We start from the raw sequence: 17,478 nt of genomic DNA, 5'->3' as shown, positions 1-17,478 counted from the left end.
ATTCTCATGGCTGCACCTCCTCTCTCTCTACTTCTTCCTGTTACAAAGAAATTCCTTCACTGGGACTCTCCACCATTTGACCTTAGAACTGAAGAAGCTTCTCGGATGAGAGGTGAAACGTCTTCAAGTAACTTAAAGAAGTCCAGACGCTTTTCTTTGCAAGCTCCTTTGACTCCTTCTCCCCACCTTCACCAAATGCTTGTTCATATCATCTGGGATCATCTGATCATTTATAATTTGAGTTTTTACCTTACAAAACAAGCCGCCTTGAGACAAGTATTCTTGGTGCTATATCAGTAAAACCGGTGCTATACATGAAACTAAATTCAGTTGGAAAAATATTTTTGAACAAGATACGAAATCTTAAGTTGCGATAGTTATATACCTTCCACCTGTGTTGCTTCCCGTTTCTTTCATTATTCTGTTCTGCTACAGTGTTTCCTCTATCTCAGGTCCACCAGGTAGACTAATTAAGGATTACCCTGCCCCTGCTTATAGGAGGCTGGGAGAAGGGTCTCACTGTCTCCCAGACCAAGTAGCTCTCCAGCATCCCTGCTTCTTTGCTTATTTTCTGGTTCAGGACTCATTGTTTGGCTTGCCCGGACTCTTTATATACTTTTTGTTTCTTTTTTTGCCAAACTTCTAGACATTTACTTCCCATTTTTTCCTGGTAAACTGAAGTTCAGGTGTTGTTCTACTGGGAACAGCAACTTTGTAATATGTTAAGGTGAGCATTTTTGTTTTTCATCGTAACTATGATAGTCAAGCCACTTCCTTGCAGAGGACAGTAAAAGCAGAGATATAAGCGCTAAGTAAATGCCACCATTTATGCTCAAGCTCCTTAACGCACAACTAAAATACCCCAGTGTCCGCCAGAGCAAAATATAAACTGTAAAATGCTCATATGATATGATTTATTCTGGAGTCTTAAGCCATTCCATTCGCACAAAGGTCAGCACTGCTGAGATGGGTTGGAGTTGGTCAACAGCAAGAAATTGTGTGTCAAGGTTCATCAATGTTGAACACAGGGCAAAATGTCTGTGTTGATTTATTACAGCAACTCCAGTGATAGCTTAATTTTCCCTAATATTCACTGCAACTACAGAGACCCTAAAGCATCATTTTATTCAGTGTCTAACCAACCAGATTAGGTGCTTGTTATGTTGTACTCCACTCCTCCTCAAACCACACCCTCTCATATGTGTGCATTTCAGGTCTTATACATTGGAAAAGAAGTGAAAGCTCTGACATCAGAGTCTGCTGTCAACAGAGATATTTCAGCGATTCTGCAGCAGACCACACGCTATTGAATCCCTCAATATCAAGAGTGATATCCTCATCACCCAAACCAAACACATACTCATAAAGTATTTAAGAAGCCTAGTACATGCCTTTTTAAGTGGATAAAAGCTCTTACTTGTTCCCAGTGTGGTGTTGCTTGGATGGATATTGCTGCCGTTCTGCACAATCTCTGGTCTGGACTGATCGGCTGAGTCGACAGCCACGGTGGTGGACCGGAACATGGGACCAGAACCGGGAGCACTAAGGAGAGGAGGATACAAAGACCAAAGCGTTAAAAGACCGCGAGAACAGGACGCAGCAATAGATCAGAGAATGAAATAAACAGAATAAATTAAAAGAAGAGAAGAGAGAAGAGTACAAAGGAAAAAAGGGAGAAGGGAAAGAAAATGGGAAACGTAGACAAAAAGATGAAGGTAATGAGAGAAAAATGACAAAAGAAAAGATAAGGAAATCAGAAAGAGGGAGATAAAAAGAGATGGAGAGGAAAAGGTTAGAAGAAAGAAAATGCAAGGAAAAGAAAATGAGGAGACAAGAAGAATCAAATGATGAATAAGAAGAGATGTGAGGAGAAAATGAAGTGGAAACAAAGAGGAGAGGAAGCAAGGAGATAGGAGGGAAAGATTTAAAAAATAAAGGCAAAGAGGACAATAGAAATATAGATGGGAAACTGAAAGGAAAAAAATGAAGAGTGGAGGAAACAAGAAGATGAGCATTGAGGAGGGCAAGAGGAGAGTAGAGCTGAAATCCAGCTGAAAATCAATTTGGCCACGCTTCTCTTCTCTCTCCTTTTGTGCCAGGAGCCAAACTGCATTGTTGCAAATCTGAAAATGGCTATGACAGCCGATACTGATACATGTACCCACTCTCCTACCTCCCTCGCTTCCCCCCCTTCCTGACACCATGACACCCCCCTCCTCCAATCCCTCTCTCAGCAGCAAGACATCTCCCCCCCTCCCCTCTGCCCAAACATCTCCCAGTGTCACAGTGGATCAGGTCAGGAGACAACTGAGGAAGCTTCGCCCCAGAAAGGCAGCAGGCCCAGACAAGGTGTGTCCTAGGATGCTAAAGGCGTGTGCTGCTGAACTTGGGGAGCCGCTACAACGAGTCTTCAACCTCAGTCTGCGACTGGAGAGAGTGCCCGCCCTATGGAAGACATCCTGCATCGTCCCGGTCCCCAAAAAGAACCGGCCCAATGAGCTGAATGACTTCCGACCGGTGGCACTGACGTCACATCTTATGAAGACTCTAGAGCGGCTCTTCCTCAACCTCCTCCGACCACAGGTACAACATGCCCAGGACCCACTACAGTTTGCATACAAGGCGGGTGTCGGAGTGGAGGATGCCATCCTGTACCTCCTACACAGAGCCCACTCACACCTGGATGGGGGAAAAGGCACGGTCAGGATCCTGTTTCTTGACTTTTCCAGTGCCTTTAATACCATCCGGCCCTGTATGCTTCAAGAAAAACTGAACAGGATGGAGGTGGACCCCTGCCTGGTGGCTTGGATCTCCGACTACCTCACCGACAGACCACAGTACGTCAGGCTGAAGGACATCATGTCTGACACAGTGGTCAGCAGCACAGGAGCACCACAGGGAACTGTGCTGTCCCCTCTTCTCTTCACCCTGTACACCTCTGACTTCTGCTACAACTCTGAATTATGCCACATTCAGAAGTTTGCAGACGACACAGCCATCATGGGGTGTATCTGGGATGATCAGGAAGAGGAGTACAGAAGTCTGGTGAGGAACTTTGTCGCATGGAGTCACACAAACCACCTGCAACTCAACACCTCAAAGACTAAGGAACTGGTTGTGGACTTCGGGAGGTCTAGAGCAGGTCCACTGCCGGTTCAGATAGAGGGGGAGGAGGTGGAGGTGGTCAACAAGTACAAGTACCTCGGGCTGTGGGTGGACAATAAACTGGACTGGTCATGCAACACAGAGCACCTGTATAAAAAAGCCCAAAGCCGACTGTACTTCCTCAGGAGGCTGAGGTCTTTTAACATCTGCAGGAAGCTCCTGAGGATGTTTTACCAGTCGGTGGTTGCTGGAGTACTTTTCTATGCTGTGGTGTGCTGGGGGAGCAGCACAGCAAAGAAGGACTCATCCAGGCTGGAGAAACTGATCAGGAGGGCTAGCTCTGTGGTCGGCATGAAGCTGGACACTCTGGTGACAGTGGCAGAGAAAAGGACATTAAAGAAACTGATGGACATTATGGACAATGCCAGGCATCCTCTGCACACGGCCATTAACAACCAGAAGAGTCTGTTCAGTGACAGGTTGCTTCTCCCAAAGACAAGAACTAACAGACTTAAAAACTCCTTTGTCCCACACGCCATCAGACTGTTTAACTCCTCTCTGGAGGGGAGAGGGAGGGGAAACAGGAGGACAAAGGAGGGGGGAACAACTAAGCTGTAGTGCCTCTTCACCTCACTGTGCAATACTTTTGTTAATAGTCAACGGTGCAATAGACTCAATACTTGAAATGTGCAATTCACCTGTATTTTTATTTTTATTCCTATTTATTATATTTATCCCCTTCGTATATTTTATTTATATTGTCTCTGTATTTATATATATGTGTGTGTGTATAACTCTGTAACTTCTGTCGGTGCTGTGCTTTTTTGGAAATCGAATTTCCCAGAGGAACCCACCCGAGGGATTAATAAAGTTCTATCTAATCTTGTCAGGGTCCTGGGACTGGGCGACCCAGGATCCCTGAGCAGTTATGTATTATATTATTATTATTATTATTATATGTATTTTGGTATTGCTGCTGCTCTCCTCCATGATTGTAGATGTGAGTGTGTGTGTTTATGTCTGCGGGGATGCTTGGAGGATGGAGCTCAGCCACCTGCAGGCCTGAGGAGTGTGGCCCTGCGGAAGGACTGGCCACACCCGAAGCCACACACCTGCCGCTGATCAGGGCTCGTCGGGGGAGCTACTTAGGAGAGTCTTGGAGCTCCCACCGACGCGGGATCATTGCTTGGGACTCCACGTTAGTTACCCAGTTTAGGTTTTGGTCGTGTAGTGTATGCCTGCCATTGTTCAGTGTCCTGACTGCTGCCGCTATTGTTTCCCGCAGGAGGAGCGTGGAGGGCTTAAGGAGCAGCGAGCACCGGGAGTGCAGACACGGGAGCAGAGAGCACTTGGAGGACACGACACGGGAGTCTAGGGAGAAACACGGGGATTTATTGTTGTTTGATATCACCCTCTGTAAATAAACACTGTCTATACGTAGAGCACCGCGCCTGGGTCCTCCTTCCCCACTCCTTCCACGGTGTGCCATGCCGCACCGTGACTAATCTAATCTAATGTACAGTGAGTGGGTTCAGCCGTGCAGCGTGATTGGTCAGAAACACTTCATAGCCACTCTGAAAATACCTGTTAAGCACAACAAAATGCATTTTATTGCATTGTGACCAACGAGATTCTCAGTGATCTCTCTTTTCTTCTTTACTTGCAAGGCTGAGAGACAAACATAGGTCAGTCCAGGAACACATGAAGAAAACTTTCATGCATGGAGTCAAAAGTTGGATGTTAGATCATGTCTTCAGAGAGTATTTTAAGGCAGAGATCAATGTTCGCTTTACGTGGGCGTGCTCGGGTTGGGACTTGCAGCTTTGAGCTCAAATTGTGGATTCGTGTGCAATCGTATACATTTTGAGAAATCAATTTTTTGTGCTTGGTAGCTCGCCAGATGAACCTTTCTCATCACACGCTTTGAGCAAGAAGCAGCCAAATCTGCATCATCTGTTTTTGGACCTCTCTGTTTGTTTATCATTATTCTTACAGGATTTTTTTAAAGACAAACAGCACGTGAGCACAACAACTGTTTGGCAGCCCACTTGAGAGTCCCAGATGTCGGAGCCTCCCACTGGCACATGAACAAACAGACTGATATGTAGATTTTTCAGCAACATTAACACGCAGCTGTAAATCATCTCTGACAGACATAAACATGGCGGGGTGTTCCCCGTAATGGATAAGCCAGCTCACGCAAGTTCATCATTTCTACCGTCTGATGATCGTAACTCACTGCAGCTACATGAAAAGGACAGGGCTGATTTAGTAAAAGTCATTCCTGTTCAGTCGGGCGTGAGAAAGTACCCACCTCCAATATTTTGAGCTTCTGTTGTGATAATTGTGGTAATTTTGAGGCATATTTTCCACTCATTTTGCATCCTATCTGATGTTTTCAACCCCTTTCTAGTAACTGTAGATATTTGTGTTAATTTTGTGCAGTCGGAAATTATATTTCAAATTAAAGCCTTAATTTGTTGGTCAACTATTTTTTCAATATTTTGATTACAGGCTTGTGTGGGGCAAACATTAGGTTATTTTTAACCACTCTGACAACTATACTGTAAACATATTGGAACAAACATAGTAACTGAACATGCATAATATTTTACGTAACACCCATAATTTGCTTCTGCAAACCCAGAACTTATCCAACACACCCACTCTGGATGTTACAATAGTACTGGACAAATGCAGCTACAAAGACACTATAGAAATAAGTACAGTGAAATTTTCCTAAATGGGTACTGCACATCTGTAAAATACTTCAAGTTAATTTAAATATAATCAGTTACACCAACTTAAAAAGGTCGAAAATTTCTGAGACATTAAAATGATTGAACTAGGATTTTCTAAAGTATAAGTTTTGATACAGTTTTATTCAATTATGTTAGTATTTGTCACCATGCTCTTCACTCTGAAGCCACCCATGGGTATAACTACTACAACTACTGTTCAGGTCCTTAAGTTTTGTGGCGTACTGTATTTGGGTCTCACGTGGTTACTTAAACACATAATTTTAATCAGATGAGGGTATACATACTAACAAGCGCAGCTATATAAAGTACTCTACAAGTTCTTGAAATATCAAAAGTTTGAATGTGTTCTCACGAGGGTCACCACATGGGCTACACAGGAAACAGGGAATGTCTTTGGACGTGAACACATGAGCAGCAGCGAGGCCAGTACGAGCGCTTTGGTGTTTGTGGATTTTAAATTGTTTTCTTGAATGAAAAAGATGTGCTCGGAGGTTAGACAAGTTTCAAAATGCAGCAGGTCAGGTTGCTGTTTGATTAGTGACATTATTATCCTGTAATAATTCACACTTTGCATATTGTTTACACAGAGTACTAAAGTAAACCAGTGGAGCTATCAAACTGAGACACAGTGTGAGGCTCTAAAATACAAGGCCATCATTAATTCACATTTGAACTTTGAATGTGTCAAGTTCACTCTGCTACCACATGACTGTACCGCACAGTGCAGCTCAAATCACATCATCAAGTTTGCAGATGACACAACAGCGGTGGGTCTCATCACTAACAATGATGAGTCTGAATACAGAGAGGAGGTACAACACCTGGTGGACTGGTGCCAGAGCAACAACCTGTCTGTTCAGGAGACTAAAGAGATGGTTGTTAACTTCAGGAAGACACCCCACTGCACATCAATGGATCTGCTGTTGAGTTGGTCAACAACGGGAAGTTCCTGGGTGTGCACATATCAGATGACCTCTCCTGGAACCTGAACACCACCACCATCACTGAAGAAAGCCCAACAACATCTTCACTTTCTCAGAGGCTGAACAAGGCCAGTCTCCCTCCTCACGTCCTCACATCTTTTTACCGGGGAACCATTAAGAGCGTTCTCATTCCTCACTATCCAGTACGGGAACTGCACTTTCGCTGAAAAGAAGTCTCTGATAGTGAGAACAGCAGAGAGGATCATTGGAGGCCCTCTCCCAATCATTTCCTAGCTCATCATCAAACACATCATCCGATGTGCAATCAGCATAGTGAATGACACTTTCCACCCCTCACATGCACTGTCCTCCCTTCTTCCATCTGGCAGACGGTTTCACAGCATCAAAACCATAACGGCCAGACACTGCAAGCGCTTCTTCCCCCAAGCAGTCAACTACCACCAAAGGGCCGATAAACATAAACACTTTTACAAACAAACACTTTGACAAACATAAAGATCTCTACAAACATTTTTACAGTACTCACCAGAAGACTCAATAATAACAACACAAACTTTCACATCTACATTATGCTACACTTGCACATTTTACATCTTTCACATGTCTTCGTCTTGTCTTGTCCACAATATCCTGACCATAACTTGAACATAGTATTCAATACCAACATCTCACTTTACTGTAATTACACATGATCACTTTGTATTGTCTTTTGTCCGTGTTTATTATACATAGATATAGTTAGTATTAGTACCTTTTCATCTTTTTCATTTTACTTAAATATAGTGAGTTATTAATTTTTTGTCATTTCTAGTTTTATATCCCCTGTAGATATATTTTGATACCCTTATAAATGCACCATGGGGGGCTTGGGGTGAAATGGCATTTCAATAGATACACTCTATACTATATATATTGTTGTATTGACAATAAAGATCTTGAATCTTGAATCTTTTCCCGCCATCTATTCTGGAATGAGCATTGTCACAGTTTTAAGTCCTGTGTGATGATGAAGCAGAAGACAAACTAAGTGTGGACAGATTATTAATAATATTAGTCTGATAATGTGATTTATTTCGCTTAAAAGATAGAATAAGTTTGAGATTAACCTCATGCAGGACAAATGTACTTATTTATGAGCAATTTTCCAAACTTCTTATAAACATAATGGAAAAAAAATTGTATTTGATAACATTTAATATTACAATAATGGATTACACAGAACTGGGCAATAAATGTCATTACACTAGATGTCTTTCTGAAAGTGCTGTAACTACGTTTAAGGAAGTACGTCCTTCACTGTTATCTTCTTTAGTGCCATGTAGCAGGACAAAGCAAAGCAGCTACCTTAACTCTACTCCCACAGAATGCAATACAATGCAAAACACCTTGAGGTGACTGTTGTTGTGAATTAAATTCAGTAACAACTGAATTTCATTTTTAGCTTATTCAGTAGTCCATCTAGTTTTTTTCCTCTAAATCTGCTGCTTGGTGCTGGTGGAAATGGTACTCCTGAGAGCTGGAAAGTGAACCAAAACTATCAATCTTCTTGGTCATAAAACAAAAAAAACAAAATAGATTTTTTTTATTCATGCTCTGTGGGGCTGAAGAGAAAGGCAAGAGAAAGGCAGATGTGGACATTGTACTCTTTTCATCCCATTGAAAAACTACAGCTTGAAGTCCTAAAAAAGACTTTAAAAGATAAAGAAAAACACAATGTTTAACAGTTTCACTGATTTTTGGAAAACATATTTTTTTACCAAATCGATTTTGAAACATATTCCATAAAATATAAATGGAGCAACTGATACAATTGAGCTTTTTACACATAAAATATAATAAATGGGTTGAAAGGAAAGAAAGAACTTATGGATGCTACTAACCACTCTCCCGTCCTCCTGTCTTCATGCTGATTGAGTCTCCTCAGCACTCTCTCCTCTCTCTTCTCCTCCCTGCGCCTCCTCTGCCTCCTGCAGGCCAGTGCTCTGTAAAACTCCCTCTGTTTCAGCTCCTTCAGTCGCTGCAGGACAAGCAGAGTGATTAACAGAAGCAGATGCGGTCGTATCAGGGCTGCATTAAAAAGGAGATGTAAGAGGTCAAATGGATAATGCATTAAAAAGATGAATTTAAATGTTTAATTTGTGAGGTAAGTGGGTGGAGTTATCAGTCTTGTGTATTTGCTCTGTCTGTAAGCGTGTGTGTGTGCATTGTTTGTGCATGTGTGTCTATATGCACCGTCTAAGTCAGCCAGTGTCAGCTTTAGTAGAGTCCAGACCAGCTTAATTCACTTATTGAGCTCTGTCTGCAAGCTGTCTGCTGACCGGAGATACTGATACAGTGTGCGAGTGTCATTTGTGCCCGTGTGTGTGTGTGCCTATGTGTGTGTCACAAATAATAATAATGATAATAATATACCTGTGGGTTCACATCTCAAATAGACAGATGACAAGAGACAGACAGCGAGGCGGGCGGAGACACCAGCAAATAGATAAGCAGACATAAATAGACAGACAGATAAAACATGGAGGCAGGCAGGGAGACAGACGGACAAACAGAGGCACAAAGAGACAGGCTGGAAGACAGACACTGTGGGGTTTGTTAAAGTTTGTTATGTAGCCTGTGATTTTTCATGGAAGGTGTACATACAGTGTGAAGGGTGGACAGAATGACAGGAAGCCTCACGGTAGACCATAACAACGCGACAAATTAGGACTGAATCAACACCGTTAGCACACCGTCAACCGTTAAACTGTGAAACATGTAGACTGGTTTACAGCATATCAATATAAATACGAACATTTAAAAAAAAACAACCCAACACGTGATAGTTTCCTGCAATACCGATGATGTTGCCTATTAACCTGAGGTGGAATGAAGGCTATGTCTCTTTTGTGCAAACTGAGCCCAAATGCTCTTTTTTTTGCTAACATTTGAGTGATTATAGCATCATATTTTTTAGCACTGATTTAGGCCACATTCATTCATAACACACACATTTACTGCTTACTTTTGAACCTATTTTTAACAACCTTTCACACACTTACAGGGAAATTCAGGGGATTCAAGGGAAATTTGGGGTTATGTATCGTGCCCAAGGACACTTTGACACTTTGTGGAATAGAGCCAGTGTCCTTCCAGATGGTCAAGCTGCACAAACTCCTAAGATACATTCATTCAGGTGAGCCCTACATACCAAATCATATCATAGAATGGAGACTACAATAATAGAGCCCTTGAAAAAGTATTTGCCCTCTTTCTGATTTTTTTCTTGCATATTTGTCACACATGTTTCAGATCATCAAAACATTCAATATCATATACAGATAATTCACATGATTAACTGATTATCCACATTTTCTAAGAAACTAACTTACATTTCATCAGCCACACCATGCTCAGATTAATGTTAGACCTTTTGAATAAATAACTCACTTAAATATAACCTGTCTGACAAAATGAAGTATACTATCAGATCAAAAAGCAACACATCATGCTGTGATGTAAAGAAACAGATGAGAAACAAAGCCATCCATCGGTCTGGAAAAACATTATAGAGCATTTTATAAGGCTTTGGGACTCCAGTGAACCACGATGACAGCCATTATCCACAAATGGAGTAAACAGTGGGACAGTGGAACAGTGGTGAACCGAGTTGCTGGCCGACCAAAATTACTCTAAGAGCGCATCAACAACTCACCCAGGAGGTCACAAAGGAATCTAAAGAAAACATCCAAAGAGCTGCAGGCCTCAGTTGTCTCAGTCATGAGTTCATGAGTCAACAATAAGAAAGAGAGTGGGCAAGAATGGCATCCATGAGTTCCAAGGCAAAAAACTCTTTTGGGAAAATATTTAGTGGACTGAAAAGACAAAAGTCGAATCTTTTGGAAGGTTTGAGACCCGTTACATCTGGTGTAAAACTAACACAGCGTTTTAGGTCATACAAACAGTCAAACATGGCGGAGGTAGTGTAATGGTCTGGGGCTGCTTTGCTTCTTCGGGACCTGGCGACTTGCTGTAATTGATGCAATCACAAATTCTGATGTCTAACCATCAGTTTCAGAGTCATTACCAGTTGCTGCAAACATTTGATTACAGTTCTTGCAGGCAAGGGTGGCACAACAATTTATTAAGTTTAGAGGGCAGTTACTTTTTCACACAGGCACTTTTAGATACCGGTTTTTTTTCTCTGAATAAATGAACTGATCATTTAAAAACTGCGTTATGTATTTACTTGTGTTTAATATCAAAATGTGTTAGACTAACATGTTCAGATCATCAAAGAAAGATACAAAAATAAGAGATTAAGAATCACAGCATTATACATGCTCTACAACTATCTAGGAACATGAAAGTCGTGCATTGCGAACAGTAGAACCTCTTGGAGTCTTAGGATGATGCATGATGACATTTTTCATCCAAATTTCATGTTGTCACATTTAGCTGAATACAGTTTGAGTGATAAACAAAAATAAGCTATTTCCAAAAACAGAAACATGATATTAACAGATTTTCTGGTATTTCCCCTGTTTGTTTTCAGTAATTAATTTGCCCTGTGGTACACAGCAAGATAATGAAATCAGAGGAATTTCCATGTACTTTACATTGTGTCAGCTGGGATACTGAAGCGTCATTACTCAGATGTGAAGCTATCAACCAATGCATAGTGTTTATAAAACAAACACCTCCCTCCACTCCTAGCATCATGTAGCAAATTCCTTTTTAAAAATATATATTAGTCTTACTGCTGTATTAGCAGCATTTTTAAATTAGACATCTCCTTTGTGTGAATCTTTTTTGTGAATATTTCTAAAGGGAGCCCTGGTTCAAGGGATCCTTATGCTTAGTATTCATCTACAATCCAAGGTTGCATTTATTTCCTCCCATGCTGATATTGTTATGTAGTGGAAATGATGCTGACCAGGTGAACTGTAGATAAATCACTGCTGGCAATAGCAAACAGGGAATAACAACTTACCCCAAACATAATGTAATCAATTGGAGTGTTTCACTACACTACACCATATAGAACATGAACAATAGATTTGAAATTAAAGATCCACATCGAACAGTACAGTTTGTATACAAAGGGCTACTGTATCTAGAAAGTTCATCAGCTGTAAAGCATTGGCCGAAAGTCGGTAGTTTCACCTCGAGGATTATTGTTTCCTTTAAGATTCACAGTGCTGGAGTGCAGAGCACACACAAAAAATGATGTGTCACCTTTCTGCTACTGACAGGTCTCACTGTTTAATTTATATATTTTATAAGATAAAAAAAAATATGTCTCTGTAAGCAGCATATATAGGATAAACTGTGGATGGTTGTTTTTCTCAGTCTGGCTCGTTTCATCTGTCACAGCAGCACATCAAGCGCTGGTGACGTAGCCCCTCTGCAAACCACTTCATTTCTAAAAGAAAATGGGACCGTGACTGACCGTGAACCAAAAGATGGGCAGCTTAGCCGAGTGTGTGCAGGCTAGAGAATATTAGTGCTGGAAAATCCATTTCCTGCAAGTTTTGCAGTCTCGAACAATATGCCCTAAATGCTCCGCATCCTCAAGTAAACCTAATAACTCTGACACACAGCTAACTGTGAAAAATATTATGCCTCTTTCATCACTTGCAAGTGAACAAATGGTAATTGCAGCAAATACATTCCTCCAAGCACCTATAATTTTGTAAACACCCAAACAGCTGCAAGTTCTCAGAGTTGCCTTCCTCCACATCTCTCTTTTTTACATCCAACTGAAGAGAGAAAAATAATGAGAGAAGAATGTTGCAGCAATGCGACAATTTCACATATTTAGTTCAGGTAATCAGGCTGCATTATTGATAATCTTTGTGTTTTTATTTAATTAGGAGAATTTGTACTGTTGATTTTTAACCTAAAATGACCCTGTTTGCCTATTATTGGCTTTATAGATTTCATTTAATCTTTATGTCTTACTCTATAGAGGTATAGACTTCGGAATATCTTCATGAGGAATGTCTATGCATGCTGGTTAGTCAACCACAAGATTAAAACCACTGACTAGAGGATAATAACATCGATCACCTCATTACAATGCAATGTCCTGCTGGGAAATCTTGGGAAATAATAGGACTGAAAGCTATATTCTCTTGGGTGAAAGTCCAGCATCTGACTTACGCCATTGCACCTTCCTCCTCTGGACTTTGCTTCTTATCACAATTTACTAACTTGAAACCTGACACTTCAATGTGTAGATTTATGAGTAACCAACACACGTGGAGCTCTTTGGCATTGATTCTCCAAGCCTTTGAACTCTGCTACAGTAACGAACACCATTTTTCCAAATGAAATTTCCTCATTTGGTGTTTTGTTGATGATGGAAAACACATTAGTCTAATGTCTTCCTTAAGTCTTCAATGCAATTCTAGTGACTGTTTCTAGGATACGATTCACATCATTTTCAAACTTATCAAATATGTGACCTCGTACCCTATCGATATGATTACTGTCATCCTAGAAGACACTAGAAGAAATGTATCATCATATGATGAACGTGATCACTCAGAACATCTTTGTATTGATTTGTGTTGACCTTTTCCTCTAAGAAGACCCAAACCATATCGCCCCACCATCAACTATCTGTACATATAAAGTAAAACTGATGACTGCTTTTGCCCAATAAAATAACTTGTATATATTAAACATTGATTATTTCAGTGTTTACTCTTACTTTTTTATATTATTTTCTTTCTCTCTTTCTCAAGTGCAAATGGCCCGTGGATGATATGTATAAAATCCAATATAACATTATACAATTTTGGAGGGGCATAATACTGATATACAGTGGGCTGTGTCATCAGATAAAACCGCCATGCATTATGTGAAAAAAATCAATCGTTAATGGATTTTAAAAAAAGAGGAGAAGAATATTTGTTTTTGGCGAATCTTGTAAGTTGAATATCTGACTGGTTGTGATACTTAATCACATTGATACGAAAAAAAATCTAATGCTGCCATAAAACAGTTGTACTTATTGATTTGTAACATCAGCCACAATAGTCTAACACACACGAGCTGTGTAACTGTTAAAGGGGCAACAGTTTTAAACAAACTATCTAAATTTCTGCTTCAGATCTCTTGGTATATATATATAAAGTATATAAATTCAAGAACTGTAACAAGGACCTAATATAAACTCATTTTAAACTTTATTAGGTACACCTGTTCAACTTCTTGATAATGAAAATATCTAATGAGCCAATCACATGGCAGCAACTGAGCAATTCAGGACAGGGGATGAAATGTGATTTAAGTGACATTAAGTGTAGGCGGTCGGAGTATTTCAACAATGGCTGATCCACTGGATTTTCACACACAACCAGCTTTAGGGATTACAGAAAACAGACCAGATAGAGAAACTCTACAGTGAGCGGCAGTTGTCTCGGTGGAAACACCTTGCTGATGTCAGAAGTCAGAGGAAAATAGCCAGACAGCATTTACCTGAGAGAGGCAACAGCAACTCGAATAACCAGTTACAAGCAAGATATGCAGAAGAGCATCTCTGAATACACGACAACCTTGATACTGATGGCTTTCAGCAAGAGAAGACCACAACAGGTGCCACTGATGTGGGCTAAACAAAGGTAACTGAGGCTACAGTTCACACAGGCTCACCAAAATTGGTCAGTAGAAGACTGGGAAATGCTGCTTCATAGGAGGAGTCTGGATTTATGTTGCAACATCTGGATGGTAGGGTAAAAACTTGGCATAACCAGCATGAAAACCTAAAGCCATCCTGCCTTTTATCAGTAGTCCATGCTGGTGATGGTGTAATGGTTTGTGGGATACTTGCTGCACGTACCTCCCTTTGAGCCTCTTAGCACCAACTGAGCATCGTTTGAACTCTACAGCCTGCCTGAATGTTGTTGCTGACACTGTCCGTTCCTTCAAGATCATAGTGTGCCCATCTTTTCCAACAAGATGTAATGCACCATGTCACAAAGCTTAAGTAATCTCACACTGGTTTCTTGAACAGCACAATGAGTTCACTGTATTTCAGTGGCCTCCAGAGTAATGGGACCTCAGTCCAATAGTGCACCTTTGGGATGTGGTGGAACGGGAGATTCTCATTATTATCATACAGTCACAAATCTGCAGCAACTGTATTACGCAATAATGAAAACGTGGACTAAAATATCTCAGCGATGTTTCCAGCACCTTTGTGAATCTATGTCATTAAACTTTAAAGTAGTTCTGAAAGCTAGAAGTGTGTGCCTAATAAAGTGTCTGTTGTGTGTAATGTTGTTGAATACGAATATATTTAAAAAGTAGATCAAAACGTATATTTCAACACACATAAAGTTGTTCAAACTTCTGGTTTCTTCTCTTGAGTGTGTGCTTTCCCTCTCGCTCTCTACCACAGAGAGCTAATTACTGTAAACTCAGCTTTTTTATTTTTGTTTTTGCTTTTTTTTTTTAGCACCACTTGGTCAAAAGATGCTTCGATACATTTTCTCTGCTCATCACAGAGGAAAGAAAAACCCGGGCTTTATGGTTTGATGTTCTGCTTGCTTGTCTTGTTTGCCTATATGTTCTACTGCTGTGCGGTGTGTGGGCCAGACCATCAGGTCAGCTGCAGACGCTTTGGCCCAGTGTTTCACCCATAAAACTAAACCTTTGGGGGCCCTTGTTCCATATGCATCTTTGCTTCGTGCCACTCAACATTCCCACCAGCGTACTGTTCACTAATCCACTCACACATTCTCGGTACTGATGAAACTGACTTCCAGAGCTCACGGTCGTCTTTGTGTTGGTATTTTTATGTTAATTTCATGTTTTTTGTTAAAATAAATTAGTATTTACTGGCCTTCACCCTGTGTCTCTGTCTCTTGTCATGGCTTCTGAGCTGAGGTCTTGTGCTACTCTGTCACCATGTCCACTCCGAGTAAAAAAAAAAAAAAGAAGCTAATCCTGTCATAATGTAACTGTCAATTCTTCCATGAAATGAATCAGAAGTGCTGCAATTTTTAGTCATAGTGGTCATGAGGATGGATACGGTTCTGTGTTAGTGGGATTTTGTAGACCACAGCGAGTGTGCCGTGTGTCTGAAATCAGACTCGAGTGCTTGTTGTGGCACTGGGATGTAATAAATCCATGACCTTGGTCTGGAAGGTTTAAGGTGTTCTGTGGCAGGATAAACCAGACCTCTTGGTGCCTTGTTAAGGTGGCATGACTCACCTGCCTGTGGTGATGGTCGTAGGAGTTGATGTGGTTGTCAAACTGTTGGTGTCTCAGATACTGCTTATCGCAGAGCTCACAGTAAAACCTCGAGTCCCCCTCCTCCTACCGAGAGACAAAGGTGAGAAGGAAATCAGACAAGGAGAAAGGAGTGAAGTCTTAATATGAAAATATCATTTCTTATATTGTGTCTGTGTGGTGACCTTGGGAGTTATTGCTCTCAGTTTATGATGATTTTTTATTAGAAAAATATTCATTTTTTAAATGGTACTTTTTGAAGCATGAAGCATATTATTTTCTTTATTTCATGTGCAAAAGGATTCTGGTTAGTGCAAAGGGAGTACAGTGTGAAAAAAAGGAGGAAAAACAAAGATGAAGCTGTATCACACAAAGTTTCTTTCCAGATTAATTTTCAGCAAACTATCACAGTTTTATCTCTTTAAAAGTTTGGCTATAGCTTCCTCCTATACACACTTTTCCCTTTGGACTTTTGAAAATTAAGAACAGACTTAAATCATTCTTTTTAATAAAGCTTGTAATTAGGGCCAAATCAAACTCAGACTTTCTGTGATACACAGACCATTTCTTTCCCACCCTCCTCTATTATAGGCGTTTGGACACCATCTCTGCATGTCATAAAACTGTGTCTTCTCTGTCCCAGGCCAGTGTGTGTTCTGTTTCCCTGTGCCTTTTTTTTTTCTTCTCACCCCCGAGCTGGTCAGGACAGATGTTTGCCCTGCTTGTTCTGCAGAGGTTTTGTTCTGTTAAAAGGGAGTTTTCCTCTCCCTCTGTGTAGTACTTGGTCACTGGGAGCCATCTAATTGAAAACCTACTGGGTTTCCATACTGGTTGTCTGTTTTTCTGTGCTGGCCCTGTAACAGGCTGGTGACCTGTGCAGGGTGTACCCTGTCTCTCGCCCTATCATAGCTGGGATACACTCCAGCAGCCCATGACCCTGAATTGGATAATCAGAATAGAATGGATGGATGAAGTGAAATGAACTAACTGAATGCATTGACTGGATATTGAAACCTTGACTCTTCAGTATGTCCTTTGACATCATGGTATCTTGAACCCTGGCAGGAAGGTGAGGGTGAAAGACGAAGGACCCCCCAGGTTTATACAGTAGCAGCCTGTCACTGACAAGAGTAGAAACCCTACCTACCCTATCATACCTTGCTTTATCATCTATTTTAGACGGGACCATAAGTTTCTAAATGAATATCATGGTATAATGCACAAGACTTGCAACCAGTGACTGAGACTGTAAACTCTTCTTAAACTGTTACTCAAGTCATAGTCTGAGTGAAAAGTGAAGTCATATTCTCAAGGTCTTCTTTACAATTGGACTTCTTTTGTGCAACAAGAGAAGTCACCCGAGTGCTGGTCATTAGAGATAATGCAGATCAGAGATCTTTTCGATTTGTCTATGTGTGCTGACCGTAATGAATTTTAGGTAATGG

The 17,478-nt window shown here is 40.9% G+C and overlaps 1 protein-coding gene and 1 long non-coding RNA gene across 2 annotated transcripts in view; one reads left to right on the top strand and one right to left on the bottom strand.

Annotated features, from left to right (window-relative positions):
- The window catches only part of LOC146560744 (uncharacterized), an 86,548-nt gene that overhangs the window by 10,584 nt on the left and 58,486 nt on the right, over positions 1–17,478 (bottom strand). The window contains exons 2-4 of the mRNA XM_085296172.1: positions 16,016–16,120; positions 8,692–8,828; positions 1,418–1,542 (exon numbers count right to left, since the gene is read on the bottom strand). Of these exons, the coding sequence (XP_085152298.1) occupies positions 1,418–1,542; positions 8,692–8,828; positions 16,016–16,120 (367 nt within the window). The remainder of the gene's footprint in view (positions 1–1,417; positions 1,543–8,691; positions 8,829–16,015; positions 16,121–17,478) is intronic.
- Positions 3,616–4,545, top strand: LOC146560745 (uncharacterized). The gene is made up of 2 exons (XR_014888017.1): positions 3,616–4,303; positions 4,391–4,545. It is a non-coding gene; the product is annotated as an uncharacterized LOC146560745 (long non-coding RNA).

Source organism: Mchenga conophoros, linkage group LG13, assembly GCF_057382185.1.
Source record: "Mchenga conophoros isolate Kocher_MC1m ecotype Shallow Benthic linkage group LG13, M_conophoros_male_GT1.1, whole genome shotgun sequence".
NCBI lineage: Eukaryota > Metazoa > Chordata > Actinopteri > Cichliformes > Cichlidae > Mchenga > Mchenga conophoros.
The sequence above is the reverse complement of the archived record's forward strand: the minus strand, read 5'-3'. Positions and strand labels throughout refer to the sequence as shown.